General features: G+C 40.0%; 1 protein-coding gene across 1 annotated transcript in view; it reads right to left on the bottom strand.

Annotated features, from left to right (window-relative positions):
* The window catches only part of RELN (reelin), a 291,275-nt gene that overhangs the window by 22,672 nt on the left and 251,879 nt on the right, over nt 1-16,724 (bottom strand). Inside the window, exons 43-51 of the mRNA XM_031048313.2 lie at nt 16,461-16,608; nt 12,852-13,110; nt 10,843-11,092; nt 8,618-8,786; nt 5,247-5,387; nt 3,982-4,159; nt 2,528-2,721; nt 1,179-1,435; nt 257-411 (exon numbers count right to left, since the gene is read on the bottom strand). Coding sequence (XP_030904173.2) covers nt 257-411; nt 1,179-1,435; nt 2,528-2,721; nt 3,982-4,159; nt 5,247-5,387; nt 8,618-8,786; nt 10,843-11,092; nt 12,852-13,110; nt 16,461-16,608 — 1,751 coding nt within the window. The remainder of the gene's footprint in view (nt 1-256; nt 412-1,178; nt 1,436-2,527; nt 2,722-3,981; nt 4,160-5,246; nt 5,388-8,617; nt 8,787-10,842; nt 11,093-12,851; nt 13,111-16,460; nt 16,609-16,724) is intronic.

Below are 16,724 nucleotides of genomic sequence, written 5' to 3'. Positions count from 1 at the left end.
TAATACCCTTATTACAGGACGTTCATACAACTGCTGTGCTGGAAGAGAAGGGTGCATCATCTCTGGGAACAGCCTGTGGTATTAAAGCTGACCAACATAGAGCAGATAAGAAAAAGGAGAATGGACTAATAACAGCAGTTTTCCCTGCAGGGAATGGCTCATGCATAGACCTATACATCATTCTGCCTCCTGAAAGATCTGTTTAGACTTGGAGCAAAACGTGGTTTTGAATAATTATATTGCAGACAGAGACTACCTTGAACTGCATAATCCAGCCTTCTGTAGGAGTCAGGTCATGGGTGACTACGTAGACCTCTCTGCCGTCATGGCTCCCGCAGATCATGACACCATCAGGAGAATCACAAAATCTCTCAATCGAGCAATCATCGTGGAATAACCAGTGTTCATTCACTTGAAAATAAGTGGCAACATCAGTAATATACAATGACAATAGAAATGAAAGAGAACAGGGAGCAGTCTTAACCACTAAAGGTGACTCGTGGCTTTATTTTTCAGCCAGTGTGGGAATTATTTAATATTGCTCCTGAGAATGCCAGTACCCCATCTTTCCCATGTACATATTAATTACATTTATCACATTTATTGCTTAAAGCACCTCTTACTACTCTCTTACCTAAGCAATATAGCATTATTTTTTAATGCTCAAGTTCTGTTGCACTGGATTTTATGGGAGAACTTTTTAATGGTTGTTGCCTACACGTCTCCACAAAGGGTAGACGCCCCAGCACAATTAACTTGTTATAGTTAATAAGTTGTTAAGCCTTGTAAACATTCAGAAATATATCCTGTACAAAATTTAGTTGTTACATGTAACTTAACACCCCTAAAGACTGTTTTAAAAAGTCAGGAAATAGCAACCAAATACTCAGATTAAGAAATCTGCTTAGAAAACCTGGCATATTTTAATCCTTTTTTCTTTCTTTGAAGACAAATCAGTTTTCTAAGTAAATTTATGCAGTAAAAAGGGAAAGTTATATTACATCTTTTAATTTTGCATTTTGTGAACTAAAACCAAAAGACAAGTCTTTCATAGCAAGAAGACTATATATGTCTGTAATACCCATCACGGTGAGACAAAGATTCAGAGGCTCGCCAAGATTTGGAAATCACCGTGCTGACTTCTTGCTCTTTAACTCAGACCCATGTGAAACCTTTACCTGTAGTTTTGTCTTCCATGAACATGTCAAAGGCAATCCTCCCAGTGGGCCCTGCATCAGCAGGGGAGCGCTCATGCTGAGGCAAAGGAGCGCTGCTGAAGGTGTCGAGCATCACTGTCCTCTGGTCAGCTGAGCCAGAGATCAACACATTGTCAATGGCCCAGTCATTCTGGTCCAGGCCATCGTGTTTAGGCTGCCACCAGCGAAAGCGTGTCCCAATGGTTTTGGCATCGTAGGGAAGGAGGATGTTCACAAAGCTGAAATAAAAGGGAAAATTAGTTGTAGGTAAGCCACAGATGGGAGGATACTTCTCAATGCTCTGTGCAAGGTACATTGACCAGATCCACTCCTGTTGTTTCCTAGAATATGAGGAAGTTCGGGAAGAAGGAGAAGACTGGGTGATCTAGCCTGTGTTCCCCTATGGGAGACTGCTGAAATAAAACACCTTCCTGATCATTCCCAATGTCACCCCTGGGACAGGGCTTGGAGTGAGGTGGGAATGGCCAGCAGCCAGACTATGGCATGGTTTGAGCAACTTCACGTGCTCCAGCTGTGCTTATGGACCAAATGAATGATCTAGACCTAGTCTAGATAAAGGTCCTATTTAAGGGAAGTGCTAAGAAGGAGAATGTTGAAGTAAAATTAGAATTGCTATTTTCAACCTGGAGCCATTCAGGAGATAGCAGTATTCCAATGCAATTTTCTTACTTCCATTTCAACAGATGATAGCACACTTAAATCTCTTGTCCAGTCAAAATGCTAATGATTTCTTGGTGAGCTTACATGAAATAATAAATAATGGGTCCCTCTAAGACCCACTTTTTATGAGTCTTTTAAATGAGTCAGTGAGGAAAATATGCACCCATATTTATGCATGATTTGAATATCACAAATATCTGAGAACGGGGCTTTGGTGTATCTGTCCTTTTGATGGATATCTGCAGAAATTCAGTTTCTCCTCTATGCGTCATTGTCTGACTAGTTCAAGTATAACATTCTGCTCTTGTCAGTAAGAAACCAGATTGCAAAAGGAAGTATCTTACAGAACCAGATGGATGTCATTACAGTATCTATTGATTTATCTCCCTGCAACCATTTACAAATCTACCCGACTGCTACAGACTCCTTACTACCCTTGTATTTCTGGCCTAGCAGCTGCACAATAGCCGATGCTGAAGCACATGTGCTAAGGCCATTCATAAATGCTTGCAGGACTGGATAGGCTGAACTCTTAAAGATGTGACATCCAAACCACAGCAGTATTATGTCTCACAGGTTCTTATGAAATATTCAAGACTACCTTACTTTAGTACAGGAAATTATATAGGCAGAAGAAGGTATCTACAAACCCAGGCTTGCTGAACTGATCATAGAAAATTTCCATTAAGAGGCTCCAGGTGATTCCACCATTCACAGAATACTCCAGCAGCACTCCTTGGTTGCGGTTATTGGGAGTTATCAGACATCCATACATGAAATAAAACTGAATGAATTCTGCACTGGTGAGGTTCAAGTCCACTGTAACCAACATACGGCTGCAGCCCTTCAAAGCAATAAAAAAATCTGTTGGCTGGCAAAACTTACAAACACAAAAATGGTTAGACTATGCAATCACTGTTAGTGTAACTTCATGCTCTAAACCCTTCAAAATTGTACAAAATTATACTAATTATAAGAAAGGTAAAGCTACAACAGAAAAACAAACGCTATTGCCTGAGAACATAATTTTAGCAATTTAGCAATTAAGTTCCATCTTAAAAATTCCTATTGTATACTCATACACTTTGCCACTGTACCTACAACTTTACGTTATTCACTACCAAGGACTGCATTCACCTTTCTTCTGAATACAACAGTTACAAAAATCCATGCCTCCAGTGTAAAACACAAGGTTTTCCAGGCAGAATTAATGAATTGCTGATAATGTGGTAATGGCTGAATTTATGCAAACCATCAAATGGCACAGCATTTTACTATGTGTGTTTTCCCATAATCCCTTACATATTTCACATTGCTCAGTTAGTTACTGGTGCCTACTTAGTCCTGCTGGAAGGAAGTGAAAATGCAATGCTTTGTTAGTTTATTTTAGAAAGCTTGCATCATTTTAAACCTAGTTATAAATTTGCATGGAAGAGATCTATAAGTAGAAGTTTTACACGTTTCTAAAATACTATTTGGTCATTTTTGTAATACCAAGGTTATCTGTAAGCAAACTGTAATTCAGCAGCAGTCTGGGTTATATACCTACGTACGTATATAGCTAAACCAGGAAATTTTACTCTGAGCTTACCCTGAAAAAAAACCAACAATAAGATATATGAATGTATTTTCGAGGACCAAGTGCAAGTTATATACATGCAAATACACAGTTATTAGTTTACCTCTGTGGTCTGATGAGAAACCGCACCAAACTCTGGTCTGGAAGTTATAAGTGCTATGAGGAGATTATTATGATTGTGTGGAATTTAATGTCTACGTGCTTGGATTGTGCTTAAATCTGTTAGCTCCACCTCTGAAGTCCCTTCCATGGCTCCTTTCAGGAGGCATCCACACTATATCTCATTTTTATGGCATAGCCAGGAATATGGTATCTGCTTTCCTGGATTGTTTCTGGCTGTCCCTAGTCTGTAGGACCTGTCTGACTTCAGACTCAGCTAGTCAGAGGATGCAAGTTTGTTTAATATGCTATATGTTTAATTGTTAACACTGATATTTTTTACCACCTTGCTATTCATTTAACTTTTAAATCAGCCCCATTTATACTGTCAGATGGAGTGAGCTGGCCCTCGTGCTGAGCACGCACCCCGCTGAAGTGAAGAGCCATCCCAGAGGCCACTGCCCCGCAGACTGTGCTCAGTTTGCCCCCATTCACTGTCAGCCAGTTCTGGTTCGATGGTGAGCGGTTGAAGTTATCTTTCAGCTGTGTCGGAAGGGGGCTCTCTGGCTCGTCGCAGTACAGCCCACCCCAGTGCTCATCACAGCTGCGGAGGAAAGCAAATGCAAGGTTCAGCTGGCAAAGGCTCTGCTCAGGGGTTTCATCAGTACCATGTCATTTCACATTAAAGTGCCATCTTATTCCACACAGAGTCTGTCTGCATCATTTGCTAGCGCACAACTGGTGTATGGGGGTTTCAAACATCTGCCACTTTTTGTAGTTAATGTGAAACTAAAATGACTATAGGAAGGCCAGTATTTTGTATCTTGCAAGCTGCTAATATAGAGTACACTCTCTATTACACTCCAGCACAGAGTAAAATCAGTAAAATACATTGTAATTGGTTAAATAAACTTAAAGAATGTGCCAAGCCCAAGAATGCTCCGCTAACATTAAATTTTAAGCAAGTTTCTGTAAAATTTCAGAGGATGGGTACTTTCCTGCTGTTTCTTTATATAGTGCCACCTGCCTTCCCACCCCCGTTTTTTTTTTTTTCTCCTCTGTAAAACCATCTTATAATGTGTCGAAGATTGGGTAACAACATGGAAATGCGTTCTGCTACTCTGCAGATTTCATCAGGGAGATCCTGCCTTGGTACTTCAGTGCTGTCAGGATAGAGGATAACACTATGTCTATTCTGCATCAGAATATATTTCTAGTGAACACAGTTGCAGTGCAATTATACAACCATTCTCCCTTTTCTGTTGCTATTCATGGCTGGAAAAAAGCAATACATCCATCTGGAAGGTATTTCTCTGTTGCCAGACAGACAAATCTGGAGAGATCTGGCTGTTGTTTGTTAGCTTTGCAGGGCTCTATATGGGCTGTTATACAGACGGTTTGAGGATCAAGGCAGTCTGCCTCTGCTGGCAAACCTTATCATGGAGCAGTCATCATACCAGCAAGCCAATACCAGTCCCAAGGCAAAATCTGGCCTTGTGAAGAACTGGCACTTATACTTCTGCCGAGTGGACACGTCCCACCCTCAGCCCAGGTCCTCTGCACCCAGTGCCAGGATGAGGGCACAGGGACACAGCATGAAACCGCTCAGGAATAAGGATGATAAGTTCATCAAAATGACAGAGGAATGGAATGCTACAGTGCTGGGCAGAACAGGGACAAATGGCACTTACATGCAGTTGTCTTGTGTGCACTTCCCATGGCCGCTGCACATGTCTATGCAGCCATCTCCAATGTAGACATTATCGATTGCCCATGTTTGCTGCTTATCAAAAGGAGCAGGCTGGTGCCAGCGGAAACGAGTTGCTTGAGACCTTTGGGAGAGAAAGGAAACCAGAATGGTAATACATCTGTCTAAGCTGATCTTTATTTTGACTGAAAGGAAACATCAGTCTTGAGGCTAGACTGGTCCTGGAAGGTTTGTTTGATATTGGCACAACTCAGTGCTGATTCCTGATTAGTTGCATGCTATGAGTGTGGAAAGTGAAAAAGGAATCTCCAGGGAGAGCAAAGCAAGTGAGCTGTGGTTTGTGCAGTGGAGAAGAGGGCAGGAAAAAGGCGGAATGCCCAAAGGGAAGCTCAGACCAGTCATAACCACGTTCAAGCACAAATACAAACATAAGGGATAGATGGGAGCTGGATCAAGCCACAATCACTCAAATCCTCCAAGTTTCACTCTGAGCCTGAATTTTATTGCTTCAGTCAAAGTGAACAAACTAACCCAAGTTTTCCTTTATGAATTCTTCCAAATGCAGTTATGAAAGAGCAGCTCTAGAGAGTGGGTTGGCTCCTTGGTAAGATACCACCATTTATATATCTAGAAGGGGCACATGAGAGCACCCATTCAGGGCTTGCTCCGTGACTCTGGCTTTGCAGTTTTCTCCCTTCCCTCCATCCAGGGCTTGGCTGATAATGTTAAGACATGACCCATGCTGCGATACTGGCTCCTTTCAGTGAGAAATTCTCATTTGGACGATTAAAGGGGGCTTAGCTTCCTATTCAAACACCGTTCTTTGATGTAGCTGTATGTGAGGTAAGTATCTTAGCTGTCAAGATGGGTAACAAAAACCAGGCCAAACCAGCCAGGGAACCTCAAACAGCCATTCAGCTCACGCAGCAGTAGACACCTATATTTGGATAGCTGTGAGCGGATGAATTCCTGGGAATTTTCAAGACCACCATTTTAAACTCAAGCTAATCCCCGTTTTGCTGTACAGCGCTAGATGGCAGCATTGAACTTTGTGAAGTATCTTTTAGTTTGAAACTCAGAGAGAAATTAGACTTATTGTAATCACCGAAACAAATACGCAGCAAAATCCCCCAAATTTATTCAGTGTAAAAATAGACGTTTTATGGTAAGGTCAATTTTATTCTATTAACTGTTTCTTTATAAACATGGTACATGAGATGAATGAGTAACAAGTTTGTTCAAAGAGAAATGTACGTCTCTGCTCACCAAATAGCACAAACTCTGAGGAAATCCTTAAGGAATAAAGACAAGCACCTATATCCCACCGTGCCTGCTTTTGGTCTGGCGCTTCGCTAACAATTTATTGAGCTGATGCTCCTGGGAGAAACTTTGTATTTCCATTTGCATTTTAAAATCAGCTCTGAGACTAAATTAAAACTAAGTGCTCATTGCCTTCTGCCGGCCATAGGTTAGATAGCACTCTGGGGGACATGAGTCCTAAAAGGCTACATTAGTATAGGTGCTGTGTGCCAGACCAAGTTATTGACCATGTAGCCTGCACGTCCCTAAAACATACAGGCAAGAACAACTGGAGACACACACCTGCTGTTACACAGCTTGAAATAATAAAGCAGCATAAAAATTGTATCACATCTAGACTAAAGGGACTATTAGCTGCACTGTTCCTTATTCTAAAGCTTAATGTCTCCCTCACTTGTGAGCTAAGGTTGTAATAACCTCTCTCATGCAATCCCTATCTTCATATCTTTGGGAAATGGTTTTACTTGAACCGATGAATATAGTTATTGGATTGGAAAGATGAGCAATATTTGCCTCAGTAGGACATCAGACTTCTTCTTTTGACCTATACTGCTCAAGAAACTTTTCAGTCTTAAAATCACAGTTATTTATAAACCCGAGTTTATCTCAGGTGGTAGGCTCCTTTCAGATTCAAACTAAATTGATTTGGGGCATCAACCCCAGACCTGATTTATCCCATTCTGCCTCTGAAAGCCCCTTCTGAACACAAATTTGCAGACTATATACAAGAACTTTTGGGGTAATGGATTTTGCAGACAATATGTAGTGAAGCAGTATAAAAGAGGAAGCAGGGGAGATCAATACTGGGAACAAGTCCTGAAAAAGTACTATTACTTGAAGTAAAGCACTGCATCAAAGATGTGGAAGAGTCTAAATGCCCCAAATGATTAGTGATAAAACATGGACTTTTCCACTACTAGTTTCAAAGTGTGTAGTAACTGCATAAGCACTCTCAGTGTAATTGCTAAAAGGTGTAAGTCTCCGTTTCATAACTCATATATACATTAGCTGGCATCTTTCATAATTACCTTCTCCAGCAGGCATAGGTTCTGCCTGCACTGTGGCACTTCTCTGCCTCTGGATATCAGCAGATATTAGTGGGCTCAGCAACAAGAGCAAGGCTATGGAGTCAAGCTGTGCTGAGAGCCTGACACCCATGCAACCTGTGTTTGCAAGTCTTTACTTTGGGCTAGCTCTATGCTGGCTTTATCACGTATGACTGATCTAGTTGAAGATGTCCCTGTTCAATGCAGGGGAGTTAGACTAGATGACCTTTGAAGGTCCCTTCCAACCCCTACTATTCTATGATTCTATGACTGCACAGGGAACAATCAGCTATCACTGTAAAACAGCACATCAGGAAGGAAACAAACTGGAAGGCTGAGCTACCCAGTTGAACATAGCTGGATCATTTTGACAAACAAAAATCCAGCCATCCAGAAGTTTTCAGGGCACTGTAGGAAACCATACGGCAGCATTCCCAGTAGCACTGTCAGTCCCAAACTTTTCACTGCAACCTCCCAACAAATCCCACAAATTTCCTCCCCTCAGAGATAAAAGAATGTAGGCAGAGGAGGTGAAAATGGGGCTGAGGGACACACAAAGGATACAAAGAAGGCACAGAAAAACAAGAAATCTGAAAAGTGCTGCATTTAAAACATCAGCTTATGGCAGCAACAGCAGCACATGGTACAGTGGGGATGGAGCCAGCCCAGTTAGCCACCAAAATGACCAGAATTCAGTGAGGATAATGATAACAGGGGAGTTTTTAGAAAGTTCCTCCTGTTCCTGCCCAGGAAAAGGTGGACAAGGATTTTCTATATTTGAATAACTAAGAAAGGTAAATGCACATAATAGCTTTGCAATTTTTATGCAAAGCAGAATGGGGCTTCATTTACTTACACTTATTTATTGCTATGCATATGGATCAAACAGAAAAGGCAAGGTACAATTGTTTCAATGCTATAATGCATCATGCATCAATACATAGTTATGCATTTAGATTTTTTTCTGTAGAAAACCAGAGGGAGATACCTAGTATAGGGTGGCAGAGGCAAAGTAACCCGGGTCCACTTGTTGAAAGTGTCTGAAATGAGAATCCTCTGGAGATGGTACTTGTTGCATTCCACATTAGTGGGAAGACAGTCTCTCAAAATTGGGTGCCAGCTCAGCCCAAGGTCCACTGAATATTCCAGTTCAATAGCTAGGGGTAGAAAAGTGGTTAGTTACTTAATTTAGAGACTTACACCCATAGGTCTACAATAAACTGGTAATCCCAGAAAGCATTAATCACAAGTCTACACTGACAAAATAACCACTCAAAACATTTCAGACCCTTGTATAAAAAAGGTCTGAAGCTCCCTCCTTTGGTAGCAGTGCTGGAAGGTATATTACATGTTGCTGAGCAGGTATAGCTCCACATCTACCACCTAACTCAGGGACCACAGGTGCAAAGACGAAGTAATCTGTTACATCACCAGCATCAAGTCAAGCTGCAGTGTGCAAGAAAGTGATGTGACAGCATCATGACCAGCAACTTGTTTTGTTTTCCAGGAGGAAGGATGAGATTCAGCTGGATGTAATCATAGTGTAAGCTAGAGCAACACTCAAATTCAAACTTTTGGCTCTGTCACAAGATTATTTAGTCACTCTTCCACCCCCCTCCAAACCAGCTAATTTCATTAGCCAGCATAAACAATTTTAAATTGAGTTTGTTAGTCAGTAAGCTTATTTTTCATTCAAACACAGTCTAAGCCACATTAAACTAACGTATTCATTTCTCAGCAAAAACCAGCAATTCCATCGTTTTGATGTTTATGGCTTATAAACTTTAATCATGAAAAATATAGGTTAGTCAAGCTCACTAGATACTTTAAGTTAAACTTTTATAAAGCCATTAAAAAGTAAATAATAATGGGTGCAGAACTGTAACTTGAAGTAAATGTTCCAGCTGCCAGGCATTCTGGCTGTGCAAAGCATGGAGCATGACTGCAGTGACAGGGATGATAAATCTGCAATCTTTTTGATTATTACAGACCCATTTCTTCTACCTTCATGCACAGAGAATGATCATTAATCACCCAATCAGTCCTACTTGATATCTAAGCACATAAGACAGTGCTACAGGAATAGGACAAGTGGATACACAAAAGGGTGAATTTTTAGTGTTAAATCTTTGTCACCAAAATTAAATGCTTTGCTAGTTGTGGTTGGAAGCATGATCAGGTAGTATCTTGCCTAATTTAAACTAAGTTAAGATAATGATAAGTGTACTAGACAATGAAGCAAAAAAAGAAGGAACTCTTTCTTTGCAAGTACCTAGCTAAGCTGCCAAAACACTCTTCAACTTGGCAGAGATGATCTTAGGATCAACCCAGTGAATTAACACATGCTACATGATGCAACATATTGTATTCTCTTTTTCACAAAAAAATCTATACCCCAAAACCCCATCACTAAGAGAATGTAATTTTAGATGTACAAACAAGCATTCAAAAGCTAGGAAGAGCTATTTTTTTGTGCATCTTAAAATTCACACAATGAACCACTTTTCAATTTCCATGTGATGTGTATTGAATGCAGAGCATGTTTTTAGTTATATGTGTATATGTATGTGCAGATATAAAAGCATGCTCTGCACTCATATGGTAAAAAAAGGTAGGTAATTAAAAATTGCATGATTATGTGTATATGTATATGTACACATGTATGTGCATATATCTGTGCACACATTCATACATGTATACATACATATATATATACACATGAATTTATTATTTCATATTTCATTACAAATTTTTGCACTTGATGCTGACTTAGTATGTGTATTTTTAATCATACAGGTGCAAGTGAGGTCAGAACTGAGACTTACTTCACTGAAAATGCAAAACCACAGAGCAAGAAACATATGATAGAAATGCTCAGCTGCTCATCATTAGAACAAGGAGATCACCCCAAGCAGTGGATATCAGGTACTGGCAAATGAATTTGAGTAACAAAGACAGCTATTAGTCTTTTTCTTAAATGAACTGAACTGCAGCTTAAGTACTTGGAGGAAAGTTTAGTTTATCTAAGTCTTCAGACACTTAGAATAAAATAGCTGATACTCCAATTCCTAACAGAAGCATGCAGCTTTCTTTTGTTTCTCAGTTTGCATTACAATGAATAATGGAACTGATGAATAATGGAACCACAAAACAAGTGAACTTTTCTGTGCAGTAGAGGATGAGGAAGAGCAGGAATTGATAGGAAGTCATTACCATAACAGGAGTCTGTGACAGAGCAGGATGCAGCAAAATCTATTTGCAAGAAAGAGTCTTCATTCACAACGATGTCCGTGGTGACAACATAGCGAGTGCTAGCTTTCTCAATGAACACCAGAGCATCCCCAGTAGAGCCGCAGACTGGCATCTTTGTTCCACCAGGATGGAGCAGCCACTTCCTACTATCCAGTGTGGTGAAATCATCTTCTAACACTGTATTACCAGAGATGTTTCCTCCAACAAGAATCTGAAACATTAGGAAAGGAATTGTTATTGAAAAGATAAAATGTCTGGAAAGTCTTCACAAACGTACACGTGACATAACATCCTGGAAAAGATTTACTGATCTATGCATATATATTTTCCTGGACCCAAATGGACAAATTTACTTTATAAAATGCTTAGGTTATAAGGAAGGGGATTATCTTTTTCCTGCCAAATGGCCCTAAAGAAATCTGCTTACCTATACAAATATAAAGTTCAGGGAGGCAAACTCAATCCTGGATAAAGTAAAACTGCTCACAAAAATAAATCTTGGTAGAAGCAAAGTTACAGTGTCATTTTTCCTACTATCTGTTCAGCTGTACTATAATCTAGCACACTACTGTCTGGTTGCATCTGTTATATGGGGAAATAATCTCTGATTTACCACTGACTGTAAGACATCAGCATTTAACTATTCAACAGTAACCAACATAGAATTAATTTTCCTTTGTTACTCTAAATTCAGTCTGTTATTGTTCCGAACTGATATAACTACATTCAGTGAAGATACAGGAATGAAAGAGTGAGAATTTTCTCATTTTTAAATGCAGGGAGAGGAAGTAAAATTTTCATAGAACCATAGAATAGTTAGGGTTGGAAAAAACCTCAAGATCATCTAGTTCCAACCCCCCTGCCATGGCCAGAGACACCTCACACTAAACCATGTCACCCAAGGCTCTGTCCAACCTGGCCTTGAACACCACCAGGGATGGAGCATTCACAACCTCCCTGGGCAACCCATTCCAGTACCTCACCGCCCTCACAGTAAAGAACTTCCTCCTTATATCCAGTCTAAACTTCCCCTGTTTAAGTTTTAACCCGTTATCCCTTGTCCTAACACTACAGTCCCAAATGAAGAGTAACCACGTTGTAACCACGTCATTAAACATGGCTGGAATTTGGTTTCTGGGTTTCTCCTAAGGACATGAACTAACTCCTTTAAAATATTAACTCATAAATATTTAAGCAAGCTGAACTTGGGCAGCCCAATAACACTACTTAGAGCATACTCACTTTAGTAGGGTTTCTTGAGATTTATAGCAAGTCACACCAAGCAATAAAATAATATTTATAGAAGTAAATCCCGAATACAAAACAAATTTTTGGTTTAAAAATTAGAAGATATTGACTGTCATTTTTCTACAGGTTTTTCTGTTACATTCTACCAAGCCATTTACATGTTTGAATAGATTTTAAGTGAAGGTTTCTGAACTCAGACTTGCATGTTGCATGGTAAAGCCTTCTGCAACGTGAACCAGGGGCTCTACCAATGTATAAAAGACTTTCCTAGCTCCAAAAAGTGAGCTACTGGAATGGGTTGCCCAGGGAGGCTGTGAATGCTCCATCTCTGGCAGTGTTCAAGACCAGGTTGGATGAAGCCTTGGGTGATATGGTTTAGTGTGAGGTGTCCCTGCCCATGGCAGGGGGGTTGGAACTAGATGATCTTAAGGTCCTTTCCAACCCTAACTATTCTACGATTCTATGATTCTATGAAAATCTTTCATACACATTCAGGCACATTCAGAACCCCACATGGAAACTGTATATTAAACCCACAAGATTAGCAAACAGCAATTGTGCTCTGCTATTTTGCTAGATTATTGTACTTCTGAAGTATTTTTATATAAAGCAGTTGTGCTTGATGTAGTGAAAAGACATATGCCAACCAAAGGGAAAAAGTAAGACTGAACACAGTGTAAAGTTGCTTATAAAAACCCCAAAGAACCCAGAGGATTCCTTACCTGGTCGATTACCCAGGGACTGTAAAAATGCCCGTTCTCAGACGGTTGCCACCAGCGAAGCCGAGTGGAGCTGGAACGGGCCTTCAAGGGAATTTCCAGGGCAATGTATCGTCCCACATTGCTGGAGTTACTGAAGAGGAACTCCTGGAGAAGGCTCCACGTGAGGCCCCCATTGAGTGAATACTGCAGCAGCACAGGCTGGCTCCTGGGGTCTGGCACCCCCTTTCCACATCCCAGTCTCATGAAGAACTGCACAAATCTAACAGGGGGGAGCAATTAATGGAAGGATTTCTTTTCTGCAACACCCTACATAACCAACTAGAGACACCTGGAGTTTGTCTGCTGACTTAGCCCCGTGATTTCTTGCTGTAAGAGTCAGCTTTAAGAGAACTTAAGATTGCCTTTTCAAAGCCTCCAGAACATAAGTGGACAGGCAGGTAGGATGACAAAAGTTTGTTCTGCCTGTGTGCCGGTTTGCCAGGCAGAAGAGGCTGAGCGAAGCTTGGCATTTATGTTTTGACCTTTTGTCTGCATAACAGATGTTGTTCCAAATAGCTGGAACATAATCCTGGGTGAAATTTTTATCCGTGTAGCCCATGAGTACAGATTTTCGTGGCAGAAAAAAATAACAGTGCCCTGAGTAGTTCACATTTTGTTATGAATTCACTGAAATGCTTAAATTCAAAACAAGCATCCCGATTTTCCATTGGCATAAACTAGGGAAAATCTGGAGAACAAAGCAACATCCATTTTCAGGGATCATTTTGTCCATTTAGTCAGCCTGGGAAATTTGTCTAAATCACACCACTTAGATGTGCCAGCTTCCCTGAAGCCAGCCCAAGCCACCCAGGGACACCAGTGCTTTCATCCCCTATTTAATTGGCTTCTCCAAAGCAGCACAATAGACTTGTATCAAACTGTGAAATTCTTTCTGTTAGCTGATGCTCATAAATAGCTCTACTCTGCATTTGGAGTGGAGGGAACCACTGCTGTAATGATATTTACCTATTGGACTTGCAGGGATATTACAAGTATTAATTCATGTTTGCACAGCTTTTGCACATCATCAGAGTGTTGTATCTGTTCTAATTATTATGGCATTATTGCTGCCTGGCTCATGGTTAAACGAAACAGTGCAGAAGTTTTGTTTTAGAAGTCTTGCTCTGGTTTGATCTGCAGGTAGATCCACTGGGACTGGAGGCTGCAGAGATCCTGGGCAGACGAAGCTTCAATAAAGCATCAGACCTGCAAGTCAATTAATTCTAGTCCTCGCTGCGACTCACCATTTCTCTTGCTACTATATATAACCTCTTTTGCTATAGATTGTATCTACCTCCATGTCCCAGACATGACATACTGCTTGTGCTGTAAAGGAGCACTGGGGATCCTCATGCATCAACATATCAGCTGTAATGGACTGGATTCACTGCTGGTGAGCCTTTGTGCCTTCTCAGATTTACTCCAACATTTGGCACATAATTCAAAGGGAATAAACCCAGATGACCTTGTCTCTGTTGAATCTGCTTTCTGTGGATTGCTCTTCTTTCATCTGAATTTTTACTCATACAGTAAAAACCACCTCAAATATAGGTAACGTCTAGCAGATAAAAAGTTATATTAAAATATCCCTCTTCTCATTCCACAGTTATTTTGCAAAGGCTCTGCCTATTTTGAAATGGAAAAGCAAAGTTTTCTTACAGATCTAGTAACACTAAAGTGTGTGGATATTCTTCTACTAATTCAGAATTGAGAAGGATTTGATCGGTTGTGATACTTAAAATATTCTCTCCTTACTTATATTTCATGCTGTGCAGTTTCAGTTACTGGTATGTGATGGTGATATACTATCCCTTGTATTAAATCTTTTAAAATACAGATTTAATGTGATGGTAGTGGATAGGGGATTGCAAAATCCACTTGGTTTCAATCCCCTGGTGCTAAGCATGGCTTGCAGTGCTAACAGACACCACTGTTCACCTGTGTACTTCAGAGGATTTCCTCATAGGGAAAAAGGGGAAGTTTTAATGTGACTACTGAGTCTAGTACCTTTAAAAATATCTATCGGGAATGCTGATTCTCGTCATTCCTGGCATAAACTCAAACCCTTTGCCAAGTTCTGTGCAGAACTCAGCACATCTGTGTCACAGCCAGATCTGTTGCGCTTTGCAGGTGCCAATAGAGTCAGCCTGGAAAGCCTGGAAATTAAGAAAATCCCACTGCAATTACTTAGGTTGCTAAAGAGCTGTTGCAGTCTGCCTTGCTCTTCAGAGAACATAGAGTTATTTGTTGGTAACTGTTGTTTTTCATAAGTATAAACAAGAAATTAAATGTATTGCTTTGTTTGTCTTTTACTCAGGCAGAACCTATTTATCTCCATATAACACCTTGAGGTCAATGTATGCAAATCCAGCTACAGACTATCAGGGAGAAGAGATAAATGATGGTTCTTTGAACACAAGCAATAGGAAAACATGTCATTTAGTCTAATGGAGCAACTTACAAGACCTCTTGTGTCTTTTATTAAACAATCTTTTAATTTTAGACGAGTCTAGGAAATCAAAACAGTGCAGAGAATTGATGTTTGTGTTTATCAAGTCCTGAAAAAGGTTTGCTGTGAGGAGTCTTACAAATTACAGGGATCTTTAATATTACACTTCACTGAGGGTTAGCTAACTGCTGGTTTAAAAAGTATAATGGTTAGAAATTAGGCACCTTTATTGACTATAACGCTCCACAATCATTTAAAGCTTCACTGCTAATGAAGACAAGTCAAAAAGAGATAAAGTGCCTGTTAAAGTGTTTCCCACAGAACATTAGAGAGGAGTAGGGTGTTTGCAAGACATCAGTGGAAAAAAGTCCTGGAGAAAATGCAATCTCTCCAAAGTAATAATACAGTGATATAAGCTAAGATACTGAATACTTAAAACACAATGCCTATTTGTTAGCATGCATGCAATTAAGATGTGGTTTAATTTTTATAAGTAGAATTTTTTTCTTCTGGCTTGCTTAGCATGTCTCATTCCTCAAATACATACTCTGCAGGCTGTAATGATACAACATAATCTCTAAATACACTAACAATATTTGGTTTTCTATTGCTGTGCTCAGTGTAGCTGGTGACAGCTTGATGGGAATTTCTCAGTGAATTACTGGAAACAAATGTGCACAACAAGGAGAAAGTAAGCTTCGGAAATTAAAGACTTATGAGATGATGAATGTAAGAGCTATACTGGCAGCAGAATCTTCCGTTTCAGCAATGGCTTGTAATATACCAAACTGTAAGACAAGCAGAGCGTGTGACATGCAATCGATTTCTCATGTTATGCATTTAAGAAATAAACACTTGCACAAGCTACTGAATGTGTGGCATCAGATCCTGGCATTCTTCTTCTTATTCAAGTTAAAAAGTCATACTTAAATGGTTAATCCCATTAAAGTTCAAGTTAGATTTAATTTAAAGTGGTAACAGTGGTTAAAATTGAATATTTGCTACAGCAAGGACCACAGAATATATCAGCTTGCCTTGACCACAGTAGTGTCACATATGAATTACTCTTCAGTGTATTATTTCTTCAGTGAAAACCTGAAAGAACTTTGAAATTGTGTTACCTGGCTTGTGACAAATCTAGGTCTCGAGTCATCAGCATACGTAAGCCTTCTTCATTGAAGAAAAGGTTGTTTCCTCCAGACATGATACCACATTTCCTCGATGTCTTTCCACCACTCACAAGCAGGAATCTATCTGACTCCAGCTGACCTGAATACACAGTGAATACATATTTATGATTTACTCTAAATGTGCCTTCTGCAAGAGTACTGTTTCCAGAGGATGAGAGCTAAATTAACATCATATGCAGAGTGAAGAAGCACCTA

The sequence above is a fragment of the Melopsittacus undulatus genome, chromosome 5 (assembly GCF_012275295.1).
Source record: "Melopsittacus undulatus isolate bMelUnd1 chromosome 5, bMelUnd1.mat.Z, whole genome shotgun sequence".
In the NCBI taxonomy this organism is placed as follows: Eukaryota; Metazoa; Chordata; class Aves; order Psittaciformes; family Psittaculidae; genus Melopsittacus; species Melopsittacus undulatus.
This window is presented reverse-complemented; position numbering and strand designations above follow the sequence as displayed.